The sequence below is a fragment of the Rutilus rutilus genome, assembly GCF_951802725.1.
Source record: "Rutilus rutilus genome assembly, chromosome: 16".
Taxonomy (NCBI): domain Eukaryota; kingdom Metazoa; phylum Chordata; class Actinopteri; order Cypriniformes; family Leuciscidae; genus Rutilus; species Rutilus rutilus.
Window position 1 is genome coordinate 8,420,667 of NC_140224.1, and position 16,696 is coordinate 8,437,362.

Below are 16,696 nucleotides of genomic sequence, written 5' to 3' on the forward strand. Positions count from 1 at the left end.
GGTTACATAATATTTTAACATGATGTAATTTTTTTATGTAAAATCTATTGTATTTTTGCCTATATATGTCTATACAGCATTTCATGGAATTGAATCAGGCATTTATTTAATTACAGTTAGGCCTACTTCTGATCATGCAAGGCATGAAAGTTTTGATAATATTTATAATCGATCTAGGACTGTTCCTGGTTAGATGCATGCGAGACGTAGATCCGCTCCAGTCCATCAAGAGGCAGCAGAGAGTGTGTTTATTGTTCGGGACGGGTCGGGATATGTGTGTGAAATATGTCAGATATGACATTTGTAGTGTCTCTGAAGTATATGCTATTAACTTTCATTCAGGTTTGATAATTATTCTGCCAATGTGATGGTCGATGGAAAGCCGGTGAACTTGGGACTGTGGGATACAGCAGGACAGGAGGGTTACGACAGACTTCGACCGCTTTCCTACCCTCAGACGGTACTGTCATAATAATAGAGCTAAAACAGATGCATCACAATATTTTTCATAAATAATTAGATGTTTATTTGAGGTTTTATCAGAGGACCCATTATTTAGATAATTGTGTTACAGCAAAAAGCCATAGGATAACATTTTTGAGAATTTTGACTCTTTGCCTTAAAAGGCTAGTTCACCCAAAAATGAAAATTCTGTCGTTAGTTACTCGCCCTCATGTCGTTTCAAACCTGTAAGCCTTTCGTTCATCTTCAGAACACAATTGAAGATCTTTTTGAAGAAAACTGAGAGCTTTCTGTCCCTCCATTGGTAGTCTACGCAACAAACACTTTGACACTTCAAAAAGTTCAGAGATCGTAAAACTAATCCATATGAATTGAGCAGTTTAGTCCAAATGTTCTGAAGAGACTCGATCGCTTTATATGCTTTTATTTATTCACATATAAACATTGATGAACAAACAGCTCACCCGAAACTGCTTGACAAACCTCATTGGTTCTTTCTGAAGCTCAAACGTTGTGCGTAACACGAGAATGAATCTAATTGGTTCTCACACGTCAAGCGAACATGCTTGAGCTTCCGTTTACCACAACTGATGTGTGAGTTGATGAATGTTTATGTGAATAAAAGCCTAAATTCAACCAGTTCATCATATGAATTGAGCGGTTTAGTCTGAATTTTCTGTAGAGACACGATCACTTTATATGAATTAGTTTTATGATCTCTTTTATGAACTTTTTGAAGCATCAAAGTGCATAGCGTAGCAAAGTAGTTTCGTAGCTGTAAACAGAGGGACAGAAAGCTCTCAGATTTCATCAAAAATATCTTCATTTGTGTTCCGAAGATGAACGAAACTCTTACGGGTTTGGAACTACATGAAGGTGAGTAATTAATGACAGAATTTTCACTTTTGGGTGAATTATCCCTTTAAGTTTTGAGAGCAGGAAGGATCTCGAAAATAGTTTGATGACATACTGCTTAGGAACTGTAATAAACACTAAGCCTTAGGATGGTGAAATGTTTAAAAATAGCCCTGGGCCTGTATTCATAAAATCTTAATGCAAAGAGTAGCTCCTAGTGACAAAATTCTTAGAAATCTAGGCGTTTACTCTTAAAATTAAATTAAAAAAACGTAGTAAAGAAAAAAGTAATTCAGAAAGCATCTTAACCCTTAAAAACAGGTCTTAAGGTCAAAATTGTTAGGAGAACAGACGAGGACTTTTAAGAGGCTTAAGAGTTTCTGTAGCACAGAAAATGGCAGAAAGACGAAGAGGGAGAAGAAATGTGTTGCAGACAATGGATGACAGTGAGTTAATAAGACGCTATAGATTAGATCGTGCAGGGATCATGTTTGTGACAGATCTCATTAGAGACACGCTAACATCTCAGACACAGCGCAGAAATGCCATAGCGCCAGAAATGAAAGTAATCAATACATTAAGATATTTGGCAACTGGGAAAATGCAACAATGCAGCAGTGATGATTTGGGTCTGTCACAACATTCTGTAAGCAGAGTGATCACACAAACAATTACAGCACTTTCAGAACCAGCCACAGTTCATTTCCTTTCCACTGGGCTTTCCTGGTGCGCACAATCAGGGGGAATGAACCGTTAATAATTTATTATTAACCGCTATAAGCTCCCACGTCTGCTTCTTGCCCCGTGCTGTGACACCCGGCCCGAATTTTCCTTTAAGGATGGTCTTGTTCATCCACTAACTGGGCTAACAGTAAACACTGTTCCTCTGTCCAGTTGGGCTTTCTCATCCTTGTTTTTTATTCCATGTTTACTACATTAAAACCAACATTCAAACCACCACTTAAATAGACAGCAATCAGTGTAATTGGAAAGAGTGGAACAATTGTTTCATTCTAAGCCAATCAAATGCCTTGTAGGAAATTAACAGCATGGTAAAAAGAAAAAAAAAAGAAAAATGAGATAGATATAATGTGTGTGAGAGAGTAGACCCTATACTTAAAAAGCGCTTTTTTTTTTTTTTTTTTTTCTTGGACAACCAACCAATCACAGTCTTCAAAAGATTGTGTCATACATAGCAACGGGGTCAGCCCCGCCTCCTCACTAAGATGAAAGTTTTTGTCTTTTCCTTTCTCAGAGTTGCTCTCAGATCGGTCCCGAATCGCTCTTAAGCTAAGACTCCTACGTAGAAGTTTTTAAGCTAAATTAGGAGTATTCTGAGAGGATTCTTAGAATCTTTAAAGGTCCCATTGCATGGATTATTTTATTATTTTAGAATGTTTCCTGGGGTGCCCTTATAATGTTAGTATGTTTTTTTTAGATCAAAACTTATTATAATTTAGAAATAAAAAGCATATTTCCTAGCCTGATTTTAGCCTCTGATTTGAACGCTCTGTTTGAAAGGGCGTGTCTGCTGTGAGACTTCAGTGTAAACGCCCACTGCTGTGATTGGCTGACATGCTTGCATATGAAATATCTAGCATATTGTGGAACTCTCTCGAAAACTTTTACTATTACAGCTATCGGGATTAACGAATCGTGAAAAGTTTAAGTATTTAGATATTCCCATCACATAAAAGGTTGCAGTGATGAGCATTGAGCAGATGACAGCCTGTTGATTGCGTGAATGAAGATCTTATCATTGCAACGCAGTTTCTGCACTCGCACTAATGATTTCACCAATGCAAACATGAGGTAAGTACAGTAAGAGCTTCGTTGTGCAGTGTAACAGCGTCATTGATTTCATCACGAGTTTTGGCAAGTGTCCAGATAAACTTGTGCTGTGTGATTGACAGCTTGGGCGATTAGAAAGGGATTGTTCTTTGATCGCTTTCTGTATATTAATCACAGTTTAAGTAAGATTATTTTCATCCTAAGAGAAACGACGTGGAGTTGATCGTTTAGTCACTGGCTTGATTTACTGATGCATAAACAGTATTGAACGACTTTGAGAGAAAGATTATCTGTCTGAACTTGAACAATTACACATCAGAAATTCACATAACCCACTGGTTCTTCAGAGGCTCGGATGAAGGAACTAAAAAAATACCTTTGTGGTCATTTGTACATCCAAACACTGAGCAACTGCCATGCTTTGCTCGTTTGCAAGCCATGATGTCTCTCGTGGAAAAACCAATATCGCGCTCGGCTCGCGCAGCTCATTTTCTCATGGGCGGGCCAAATTCTCTTTGCGGGCAAAGAAGAGAAAGGGGAGGTAACCTTTCCCCTTATGACAACATAAGGGGAATATTCTAGATCCGGTCGTCTGAGCTTTCATTTTCTCAAAAATACCCAGGGCTTGGTTTACACCCATCAAAACGTCTAGCCACTGGGGGACCATAGGCAGGCTAGGGAAACTCAGATTAAGGTTAAAAAACCTCATAAAGTGAAATTTTCATGCAATGGGACCTTTAAGAATACGGGTTTACAGATTTACAGTTCATTAATGCAACAGTCTAATCAATGCTGTGTTTTACAGATAGTCACATAATTCTAAAAGAAAATAGTTGAACATTAAACCGAATAAAAGGAGGGTTTTGTCTGATTTGTGTTTCATTTCTTATAGGATGTGTTCTTGATCTGTTTCTCTCTTGTGAGTCCAGCCTCGTTTGAGAACGTCCGTGCGAAGGTAAGCAAGCCCTCGGCTATTTTGTTGTTTAAGTCAATGTAGTCAATAACAGATCAGTGTGAAATTCATTCAAGAACATTGTGCAAGTTTACTGCAACAATGGTGCATACTTTTGAAAATCCAGTGTTTAGTTCAGTGGTTCTCAAACTTTTTTTGGTCGCGCCCCCCTTTAAACCTTTTTTTAAAAATCTGGTGAAAAAACAAAACAAGCCTCGGCAGTTACTTTGTCACTAACGGCAGAGCAAGGGACAGGGCTGTGGAAATTTCCGCTGAGGATTTGAATGATGACACTAGAATGCAAACACTCATAGCGAAATAGCAGACTTTTTGGTTTTTAAAAGAAGAAAAAGATCGGCAGTACACAGAGTTTGACCGGATCACCAGAGAGAGCTGTGTTTCTATGGTGGAATACATTGTCAAGTTTGAGCATCGATACAACAGGCTACGTAAGTTCAAAATGGTGCTTCCTGACGCCGTACTAGCCTTTAAGCTACTCGATACTGCCGGACTTACTGTTAAAGATAAACAGTGTCGGCGCCAATAGCCCCATGGTTAACGCGCCGACATATAGCGCAACTGCGCCTCCGGCGACCCAAGTTCGATTCCCAGCTCGAGGTCCTTTGCCGATCCCCTTCCCCTCTCCCTCCACCCCACGCTTTCCTGTCAAAATCTCTACTGTCCTATCAAATAAAGGCACAAAAAGACCAAAAACATAACTTGCAAAAAAAAAAGAAAAAAGATAACAGTTAGCACTTACAGCTTGCTCTAGCGTTTCTTTCACTGATATGAAATCAGCCTTAAAAAGAAATTTGGGCGATAACGTTGCTTCACCACGAGAAGGCGGCAGTGCACTGCAAAACACAGATAGTGACACTGCCTATTACACGAGATACTCAGGAAAATGGGGACACAAGTCAAACACTACACAACAACCCCAAACCATAGCTCAAGGCACAACCCCCCTTGATAAATATGGAAGAAGATCGAAATGTGCAATTTGCCAAAGCACGTATCACTGGGCAAAGGACTCTCCAAATAAAAAGGAACATGTAAGACTGACAAAAGATGAAGGACTAAAAGATGACGTTGAAGAATGTAACATCACTTTGTTTTCAAATGAATCTTTGTCTAACACAGAAATGTTCATGGTGGAGGCTTTAGGATCAGCTGTGATTGACACAGCCTGTACAAGAACTGTGTGTGGAGAAAAATGGCTTGAGGATTACACAAGTGGGCTGCCAGAGAGTGAGTTACTGAAAATAGATGACAAACAAAGTGCAAGACCTTTCAGATTTGGTGATGGCAAGGTTGTTTATTCCACAAGGAACGTTACTATTCAAGCAAGGATAGGACATACCAGATGCAAAATAGAGACAGAAGTTGTTCCTGCAGAAATACCAATGCTTTTAAAGGAGAACTCGGTAACTCTAGCGAACTCTAGTCACTTCTTCGCTGATTTTCCCTTTTGTTGTCGCATGTTTTCCCCACGACCTCCCCCTACAGCTGTTTTGGGGGCGTATATTTCACAACACAGTCGTAAAAAACTCACTTGCGGCGGCCTCCTCCCCCTCTCTACCGCTGCTCATGTGCGTTTGTTTTGATCAGAGCAAGCCAACTGTATTGCGTGGAGCTATGTCTACCGAGGTGGGTAACTATGGGTAATACATCATACATGCGTTTGTGTTTATGTCGAATTGCCGTAAAGCAATTTGTGTTTCGCGCTCGTTCTCGTTCTAGTTCTCGCTTCTCACGAGACTTCCAATTTCTATCTTGCCGGGACGGTAGTGCCCAAGTTGCAAGGTTGGTTTTCCGCCTGGGAACGCTGGGGGGGAGCGGGGAAAGTCACCAATATCACCAGAACAGGTTGTTTAACCATCCAAATGATTTCTAGACAGTTTTATTAAGTTAAAAAAGTTACCAAGTTCTCCTTTAAGCAAGACTTCATTGAAAAGAGCAAGTGCAGTTCTGGACATTGCACATGACAAAGCAACGATGTTTAAACAACCTGTTAAACTTGAACTAACATCTTCAGGACATTACTGTGTGAATTTGAGAGAAGACGTTCATCCAGATGAAAAGGAGACAAGTGAGAACAAGACACAAAATGAAATTCTTGCTGACAAAACATGACAACAAAAGAAAAAGAGACAGTCCTATTGAAACTACAGAGACAATTTGGACGTGCTTCAGCTGATAGAAACTGCAAAAATTACTGGCCTGCTCAGATAATCATGATGATGAAAGCAACACAATTCTCAAGAACATTGTTAAAAACTGTGATACATGTAGCAGACACAGTCCATGGAGCAATGGCCTTGTTTAAAGGCACAATCTGACCCTAACTGAAATTTTGATGAAACTGAAGAGGGACAACAACTGTGACTGGAAGACCGCTCTAGATTGGGCACTAATGGCAAAGAACTTCCTCCACAATGTGCATGGTTATAGTCCCTACCAGTTAGTGTTTGGGCAGAACCCAAATCTTCCCTTCAAGTATGAGTAGTTGGATAGCTAAACAAATCACCACACTACATGCAATGAGAAGGCAAGGCAAGGCAAGGCAAGTTTATTTATATAGCACATTTCATACACAATGGCAATTCAAAGTGCTTTACATAGAAGAAATTAAAATAATAAAAAGAAATAAGAATAATTAAAACAGTTTAGAAGAATACAAAATAAAATACAGTACAAACAGTCGGACGAACATTGGCACAGTGCTCATTCAGTAAATGCATAGTTAAACAGATGTGTTTTGAGTCTGGATTTGAATGTGACTACAGTAGGAGCACATCTGATCTCCTCTGGAAGCTGGTTCCAGCTGCGGCTGGCATAATAGCTAAAAGCGGACTCGCCATGCTTAGAGTGAACCCTTGGTATTTCAAGCTGATATGATCCTAATGATCTGAGTGATCTGTTGGGTTTATATTCAGTGAGCATATCTGCAATGTATTGAGGTCCTAGGCCATTGAATGATTTATATACCAGTAATAATACTTTAAAATCAATCCTAAATTTAACTGGGAGCCAGTGTAAAGACCTGAGGACTGGTGTGATATGTTCATATTTTCTGGTTCTGCTCAGAATCCTGGCGGCAGCGTTCTGTATGAGCTGCAACTGTCTTATGGTCTTTTTGGGAAGGCCAGTGAGGAGTCCATTACAATAATCCACCCTGCTGGTGATGAAAGCATGAACAAGTTTCTCTAAGTCTTGTCTGGAAACAAAGCATCTTATTCTTGCTATATTTTTCAGATGATAGTATGCTGATTTAGTTATTGCTTTGACATGACTACTGAAACTAAGGTCTGACTCTAGTGTCACACCAAGATTCCTGACTTGATGTTTAGTTGTTTGACCCCTAGAGTGAAGGTATGCGTTCACCTTGAGAACTTTATCTTTGTTTCCAAACGCAATGACTTCAGTTTTGTCTTTGTTTAACTGAAGAAAGTTTTGACACATCCAACTGTTAACTTCATCAATGCATTGGCACAGGGAGTCAATGGGGCTGTAATCGTTAGGCGATAGGGCTAAGTAGAGCTGTGTGTCGTCTGCATAGCTGTGGTAAGCAATTTGGTTCTTTCTCATTATTTGGCTCATTGGGAGCATATACAGGTTGAACAGGAGTGGTGCAAGAATTGAGCCTTGAGGGACTCCGCATGTCATGGATGTCCACTCAGACTTATGGTCTCCTATACTCACATAATAACCTCTCCCATCTAAGTATGACCTGAACCATTTTAGGACTATCCCAGAAAGCCCCACCCAGTTTTCCAGCCTGTCCAGAAGTATGTTGTGATCGACAGTGTCAAATGCAGCACTGAGGTCGAGTAGTACCAGCACTGATAATTTGCCTGAATCAGTATTTAAGCGAATATCGTTTATTATCTTTATGAGCGCTGTCTCTGTGCTGTGGTGCGGTCGGAAACCAGATTGAAAATTGTCAAAGTGTCCATTCGAGCATAAGAATTTGTTCAGCTGATTGAAGACAACTTTTTCAATGATCTTACCTATGAAAGGAAGATTTGAGATCGGTCTATAGTTGCTTAATATGGTCTTATCCAGATTGCTCTTTTTCAGGAGGGGCTTGACAACTGCAGTTTTTAGGGAGTTTGGAAAACTCCCAGAGAGAAGTGAAGCATTTACCACTTCTAGAAGATCTGCTTCTAAACTGTTTAACACACTTTTGAAAAACGATGTGGGAAGTGTGTCAAGAGCGCAGGTTGATGTTTTAAGGTGCTGTACGGTTTCTTCCAAAATTTTGCCATCAATTTCTTTGAAATCAGACATAGTAACTACTTTCTCAGGTGGTTTGATCTGTCTGACCCCAGCGCAACTCAAGGATGTGCTGATCACCTTTCTGATATTATTGATTTTCTCAGAGAAGAAAGAAGCAAACTCACTGCACTTGCTGTCTGAGAGCATTTCACTGGAACAGCATCACGAGAACAGCATTCACAGAAGCCGAATGCTCAGAGAGAATTAGAAGAGTCCTTCGTAAGCAACTGCGGCCCGTTGATGACAGATATGAAACGGGGGACAAAGTGTATTATAAGCTAGTAGATTGGAATGAGTGGAAAAGTCCAGTTGTGGTCATAGGCCAAGATAGTGTGGTTGTATTTGTTAGGCATGGTGGAAGCTATGTTCGATCGCATCAGTCCAGACTAAGAAAGGTGGATGACCCACAAACAAAACTGGAGGAGACAAAGAGAACAAATGAAAACAGATGAAAATCCCCAAATAACACCAGCAGCAGATCTCAGTGATACTGAAAGTGAAAATGAGGAAATGACACCAGAAAACGATGAACCTCTTAATGCTGAAGATGTCAGTGAACCTTCTGCATCAGTGCTACCTGGAAGGGATAGTCTTGATCAATCCCACACGCTACAAACCTGCTCATCCACGAACTGTGAAGGTCTAAGACTAAAAAAAGATCAAATAGTTCAATACACAGATAATCAAAGTGGACAAATCCATACTGGAAAAGCATCCGAGCAGGAAAGGCAACCGGCAAACACAAAAACTGGTACAATTTGCAGTACAGTGAGTCTGAGGAAATTGCTGGCACAACTGCATCAGTCAATCTAGGACAAATGGACAATGTTCAGGTGATTCCATCCGAACATGCTAAGTTGAGCACTGACTACAATGAAGATGATATATTGATAGTACATGATGATCTCTTCATGCCTGCAAAAAATACTCAGCACCTGGAAGAGAAATAACATATTTGAAGAAGTGAATGAAGAAGGCCAGAAGTGTATCTCCATGAGGTGGGTGTGCACACTTAAAGGGGTCATATAATGCCATTTTTGTACAAGCTAATATGATTCTTTAGGGTCTAAATTAAAAGTTTGTAATATACTTTAATTAAAAATTCTCATTAGTATTGTAAGAAAACACTAATTTTACGTGGTCAAAAACAGCTCTGTTTTCAGCACGCCGTTTAAGTGCATGTGTCTTTAAATAATGATAATTTGCTCACCCCGCCCCTCTGTTCTGTGCGTACACCCTTTGTAACACAATAACCATAACGCGTTGTTCATTATAAACGTGGGATTATGAATTATATTGAGAACGTTTTACATAGAAAACATGGCGTAATGTACCCTGAGTGTAAACAGCCGCATTCATCGTGAAGTGTGCAGCAAGCGATTTGCAAAGATTAATATAAATATTAATATAAAGGTTAATAAAATGTTACACTCACTTCTTCTGCAGGTGCAGCAGGAACAGCTTCTTAGACATGAAACATGAAAGCATTGACGTTGATCGTGGGGAATATTCCCTTCGAAAAACAAACTCAGCCACTACGTCTTCAGCGGTTCGGATTTAGGAACATCAAAATGACTGCTGTGTTCGTTATTTCACCCAAGAACAGAACACCACAATCGCTTAGACGCCATTCTGCTCATAGACAGTGCTCCAGCGTATCAACAATGACCGCGCCGGTCCGTGCAGACTATGATTGACAGCTCGCTCACGAGCGAGGGCGGGTCTGTGTTGAAACGCTGCTGTCAATCAACAATCGTGGTAGGGGCGTTAATTTTGTGACGTTACAAAATCGAACGGCTTGATTTGAGAGAGGGGAAAACATATAAGAAAAAACCCTGGATGGATTTTTATCATTTTATGATGGTTGTGTACAGGCACTGCCAACACATATTTCAGTACAATCAACTTGTAAAAGTGCATGTACCATTATATGACCCCTTTAAAGAAACAACTGCTGGAGTTGTACGTAAGGCTAGACTAGTGGCCAGAGGCTTTGAAGAAATGAACACTCAAGACCTTCCCAAAGACTCACCTACATGTGCCTCGGAGTCTCTAAAAATGATCATGGCAGTCATATGTCAAAATAAATGGCAGCTTAACTCCATGGACATTAAAGCAGCCTTTTTACAAGCTAAAGAGTTAACCAGAGATATTTACATTCGCCCACCACAAGAAGTGCAGAACAAAGTTACCATATGGAAGTTGAAAAAAATGTGTTTATGGCCTAACAGATGCTTCTGGTACAATAGAGTGAAAGACACCATGCAACAATTGGGAGCTACAGTATCAAAGGTAGATCCAGCAGTGTTTTACTGGGTGGATGATTCCTGCAAGGTGATGGGGATTCCTGCGTCACATGTGGATGACTTTATTTGGGGTGGTACAGATGCATTCTCCATAAATATCATTCCTCAATTGAAAGCTGCCTTTCAAGTCGGACGGGATGAACATGACAGTTTCAGCTACATTGGAATAGAAGTACATTCTAAGGAGGATGAAATACAAGTACAACAAGGAACGTACATAAAAATTCTGCAACCCATCCCAGTGGACCCCACCAGAGCAACACAACGTGAAGCGTCATTGACAGACGTTGAGATGGACATGCTAAAATCAAAGATTGGACAAATATTGTGGGTTGCCAGACAAAGCCGACCTGACATAATATATGACATATCCATGTTGGCATCTAACACAAAGCATGCTACTGTTCAGACCCTGCATTGTGCAAATATATGATATATGATATATATATATATATATATAAAATACTATTTTTGTCAAAAATAAAGTCATAGCCTAAAATGTTAGATGTTCCAATGTTGGCTATATTCAAACTAATGAATACATATGATAAAATGTAGGCCTATAATCTTTCTTCTTTTTTTTACAAAGAAAGAGTACACTTGAAATATTGTTGTAATTGTAACCTTTTTAATAAAATAGCAAAACATATTTACAAGATAGATGTAAGCAAAATCTTAAATGGTCAATATAAGTCGCCCCCTCGCATATTGGCTTTCCAAGCAAAACCTGTTTTACACCATTTAAATCAATGTATTTTTTTTTGTGAAGGATAAAGCAAGACTATTTTCACATAATTTTGAAGCCAGAACTCGAAGAGACAACATCCATTAGTCAAAAGTCTTGTGGGCACATATTTTGTATGAGTTTTGTGGTCTTATTTCAGCAACTTTCTTGTTTTTTTTTTTAAATAACCATTATTCTCTTAAAAATACAAACATCTACATACATGTTGCTCGCATATTATGGTAGGCCTGTTTGTGCTATATAGAGTGAATTTACACCTTTGCCATTAACATGTTTATAAATAACTGATAAAAGCACAAATGTCAGAGCATGTCAGAACATCTCAAGGGCCCCAAAAACACCTTGGTCCCCAGAGGGTTAATGTTACAGGTGAAGTCTGAAAGTAATTATTACTGCATGGTTTAAAGAGATACTGATAAACTGATAAGACCAAATGCTTAGATTGGTATAGTGTTGCTTGTAAAATGCAGAGTAAAAGACCAAGCTGTGTTGCCTGTAAAAATGCATTTGACCTTTCCTGTGTTAGGAAAATACCTGTTGATTTAAAATGTTTGTTTTTCTTTTTTCTTTTATTTATTTAAAGGTTTTTCACCTGTTACATCTGATCCTACTACATTGCTACATCAACTGATCAAAATAAATATTATTCTGAGTGAAATCCCAAGTCTGGTCCTTTTCAAGTGTGGGCACCTCACAGTTAAAATACACTTGACAATGTCACTGAATCATGTAACAGTAAGAGAATGATAGATCAGAACGTAACATTTAAATATTTAGTGATGCTTTGGATGAACAATAATATAAAAGAGCCAATATATATATAACAGTTTTTCTTCTCACCAGAACACACACACAGCAGCGGAGTGGCGTGTTCACAATAGCAGCTTGTGATTCGGTCCTCTGAAGAGGTGCTTTTTTATGGCGAGCAACTTCTATGTTGGGCTTGTTCCAAAGGTGACAAGTCAACGGTCTGAACAACGATTCGGTGTGATTGCCGTTCGATGCCGCTTTATAAATGCAGAGCGCTAACCGCTATTCACTCTGCAATGGCTGGTTTTCTTTTTTCTGCTGATCTTTTTTCTGCCGCAGTATCTGTGCACCCCCACACTTTGAGAACCAATGATTTAGTTGCTCCTGATAAGCGCTCATTGTCACAGCTGTGAACACAACTTTTTTTATTCCATGAGGGGGTTTGGCGTCACAACGACTTTGTTTTCAGGCGGATGCGCGATACACGTCTCCTTCAAATCCTGTAGAATTCAACCAATCAAATGACGACTTTGAATCTCGTGTTTACTTCGAAAGTGTTTCCCATTTTGTGTGCCTTTGCCTCAGACGTCACACCCACAGACTGTTGGGCAAACGTCTAATGCATGATACTAGCCTAAATATGACAAGATCTGCATTCCTTTGTGTCTGTAGGCGGCAGCATCATAAGCACTCGTTGCTCAGAGTCCTTCAACACCAAAACGGCACTGATGAGTCTGTTTGGCCTCCCGCTGTGGTACTTCTCTCAGTCACCACGTGTAGTCATACAGGTCTGAAACCTTTGAAAACTCTCATTTCATGTGTATTAATTTGTAAAGTCAAGCTTTGATTTCCAATGGTCTCTTTCTCTTCTGTCTTTATCACTGTTTCTCTTCATCCATTTGTCCCTACAGCCAGACGTGCATCCTGGGAACTGCTGTGCATTTAAAGGTTCATATGGTTATCTGGAGATCGGCTTGTCCATGAAGATTGTGCCTACAGCCTTTTCTCTGGATCATACGCCCAAATCCCTGTCGCCCACCGGCAACATTAGCAGTGCCCCACGAGACTTCAATGTATATGTAAGGACACATAATATAATAGTTCAAATAATATCAGGGTTTCTACATCTCTCCAATGAATATATTAATGAATAAGATTTGTTTAAAAAAAATTTTTTTTTTTGCAATTTCTAGCAAATAATATATTGTAGAGTGAAACTAGAATATACACTATCAGTCATTTGTTTGGAATAATTGATTTTTGTTTTTGAAAGTATCTTTCGTTCAGCAAGGCTGCATTTATTTGATTGAATTGACCAGTAGTGTATATCCACTGTAGAAATGTTATTAATATCCATAGTTTCCCAAACCTAGAAGTCAACCTTTTTATTTTATTTTATAAAGTTTCCTGGTTTTCAATTGTCTACAGTGCTGGGTAGATTACAAATTGAAGTCCATTACTGAATACAAATTACATTACCTAAAATGTGTCATGTAATAGATTACATCACTAACTACAATTTTTATAGTGTAATCTGACTATTTTTGATTACTTTTGACCTGACTTGTTTATAACACTGATTTGAATATAATGTGTTTTTTCACTAACTAAAAAAATGATATTTTATGCTGTGCTCTCAATTTACCATGAATTTATAGTCGCCTAGCCTGACTAGTGGCTGATCTAGATTAAACTATATAAAAATTAGGAAGAATCAATGATTACGTTAAGTAATGAATTCAATAAAAAAGTAACTATTCTTACATAATTACAAGTGTTTAAATTTTGGAATCTGATTACGTAATCCAGGTTACATATAATCAGTTACTACCCAGCACTGACTAACTTTCTACATATTAGGCAAAGGATGACTTATCTTGGGGTCAGTAAAAAAAAAAGAAGTCTCTGTTCTGTTAAAGGGTCTTGATGACGAGCAGCAGGAAGAGGGGCAGTTGCTTGGACAGTTTGTCTATGAAGAAGATGGAGATGCTCTTCAGACCTTCTTGGTCTCTGTAAGTATTGTGATTTTGTTATTTCAGTCATTTATCAGCCTGTCACTGCATAAATATTAAATCAAGGCGTAACTGAATGGCTGATGGACTGTCATGGAGAAGGATGCTTTAACACTAGAACTGCCATGGCGGTCATTTTGACTGTTTTGAATTTTATATCTGCAATAACTTTGTTGAAAAAATAAATACAATCCTGCTGGTACCTGACTTTTCCTAAAAGTGTCTGTATTTTCATTTAAAATGTTTTTTCATATAAATTACACATAAGGCAAAAAAACAAATGAACATATTTACCTATTTCGGCCATAGACGGTCATATTGACCGCACTGAATTTTGCGGTATTATTATAGGCTATACCAATATACACAACAATAAAATGTGGTAAAAAATACACTAAACATATTCAACAACAAATCATTTAAATGTCATGATATTCAGAACAGAACAAGAATGAAAAAAAAAAACTATAAACAAGCCAAAATGAAATACTTTATAAGCGAAAGTGAAAGTAAGCGGCGTTGGGCTCACGTAACTCTCTAATTAGAATCAAAATGTTTCAACATTTGCGATGTATTTGGATGGTAAACTATTCTTTATTATAGGCTTTGTAGTTCACTCACGTTCCAATATCGACCGAAAAAATCATTCTCTTCACATGCGCAAAATGGTACGAATTGTACTGACAAACAGAGCAGTGGAATTTTTATATGTTAGGTTGACTATTTTATTATTATATTTTATTATGGCTATAATGAACAGGCTGCAATGTCAAGATTGCAATGCTGGAATATGGTGTGTGTGTGTGTGTGTGTGTGTGTGTGTGTGTGTGTGTGTGTGTGTGTGTGTCGGCGGGCGTGATCAAACAGTGGAAACATGAAAACATAGGCTACTCCGTCATTTTGTTCAGGACATCTACGGATATTATTTATTTATAAATGTATAATTAAACTTGTTTAAATGTACAGTTTGATGTTGTTTTGTTTTTAAAAGACATCCTAATACAATAAATGCATTAATCTCTCAATTGGGTATTTATCATTAAAGATATAGAGTTTTGAATCTAGCGGTCAAAATGACCGCTTGCGGCAGTTCTAGTAGTTATGGAATTCTGGCACTTCTAGTGTTAAAGGATTCGTTTACCCAAAAATTTAAATATCCCACAATTTACTCGCCCTCAGCCATCCTAGGTGTATATGACTTTCTTCATTCAGCCAAACGCAATCGGAGTTATATTAAAAAATATCCTGGCTCTTCCCAGCTTTGTAATGGCATTGAATGGCGCCAGAGTTTTTGGAGTTCCAAAAAGCGCATCCATCCATCATAAAATTAATCCATACGGCCATTACAAAACTGGGAAGAGCCAGGATATTATTTAATATGACGATTGTGTTCGGCTGAAAGAAGAAATTCATAAACGCCTAGAATGACTTGAGGGCGAGTAAATTATGGGACCATTTTTGGAGGAGGTGAACTATTCCTCTAAGTCACCATGAAATCAATCAATTCTATTTATTATAAAGGATTTATCCATGCACATTTTCATTTTTTTATTCACACACCCTCATATTCTTGAATCTTTAGTTTAGCCACCTCTGGTGTTGAGACAGTGTTTATTTGTAATCTTTATTGGATTTTGATGACTCTTGCCTAAACTTGTAATTCTGTATCTCTGTCTTCAAGGAGGAGGTGACGAGAGCTTTTCAGATCATTGAGATGAGAGTGCTGTCTAACTGGGGTCATCCTGAATACACTTGTGTGTACCGTTTCCGGGTGCATGGGAAGCTTGTTGATGAATGACTTGCAAGCACTTGGAACATTATGAACTCCTGACAATTTGTCACTCATGCACTGGAAAAAAGAGGAATAGTCACTCTTAAGAAACAAATAATGTGCCATAGAGCTACAGTTAATATACGATTGCATGCTGGTACATGTCCTGTTAGGCCTCAAGGTCAGACTCAGCACTTGCACTCGTCTCATTCTGATGCATCACACTGTTTCCAATTTTGTCAGTCATCAGGGTTATGCTTTTTTCATTATTATTATCTGATAGAATTCACCACAAAATTCTACAAACAAAACAGTGAAGAATGTATTTTAGACTTGATAAGTTCTTCAATTTTGTGCTTTTTATTTTCATTTGTTTTTTGCCAGCTGATATGTGCCCTATTTAAAAATGGCTAGAGAAATGTATTTTTTTGCATTTATTATTGTGGATAAGGTGGTGCAGTATTTTTTGACAGAGGAAAAATAGAGAACAGCCTACTTAGTGCTGATAAAGTAAGTCTTTCTGCTTTGTGGCAAACTTCACTGCCGTCTGATCAACAAAATTAATAATTAGTTATGATAAATTATATCTAGCATCTGTATTATTTTTAACCAATCTTTAGTTTAAAAAGGTCGAGTGCTCTAAACAGTAGACATGCATTAAGAGTTATGCACTAGACTGAGACTTTCTAATATGATGTTCCACGTCAAAAATGAAACCTTAAAATCGTCCTTCAACTCGCTTCATCCTCCACTAAATTTATTCCCAAAATGCTG

At 38.4% G+C, this 16,696-nt stretch overlaps 1 protein-coding gene across 1 annotated transcript; it reads left to right on the forward strand.

Annotated features, from left to right (window-relative positions):
• The first annotated feature begins 342 nt into the window (after positions 1-342).
• Positions 343-16,192, forward strand: LOC311306070 (SUN domain-containing protein 1-like). Its single transcript, XM_084434253.1, has 6 exons — positions 343-460; positions 4,001-4,063; positions 12,812-12,927; positions 13,051-13,218; positions 14,059-14,151; positions 15,833-16,192. The coding sequence occupies exons 3-6, from the start codon at positions 12,868-12,870 to the stop codon at positions 15,947-15,949; spliced, it is 438 nt and encodes a 145-aa protein (XP_084290379.1). The 5' UTR covers positions 343-460; positions 4,001-4,063; positions 12,812-12,867; the 3' UTR covers positions 15,950-16,192.
• Positions 16,193-16,696: the final 504 nt, after the last annotated feature.

What these genes read in the sequence shown, in the direction of transcription:
- LOC311306070 (XM_084434253.1), top strand. Translation starts at nt 12,868, where the DNA reads ATGAGTCTGTTTGGCCTCCCGCTGTGGTACTTCTCTCAGTCACCACGT. An exon ending in CACCACGTGTAGTCATACAG is followed by an intron (nt 12,928 to 13,050) that starts GTCTGAAACCTT and finishes TTGTCCCTACAG; the next exon opens with CCAGACGTGCATCCTGGGAA. An exon ending in TTCAGACCTTCTTGGTCTCT is followed by an intron (nt 14,152 to 15,832) that starts GTAAGTATTGTG and finishes TCTGTCTTCAAG; the next exon opens with GAGGAGGTGACGAGAGCTTT.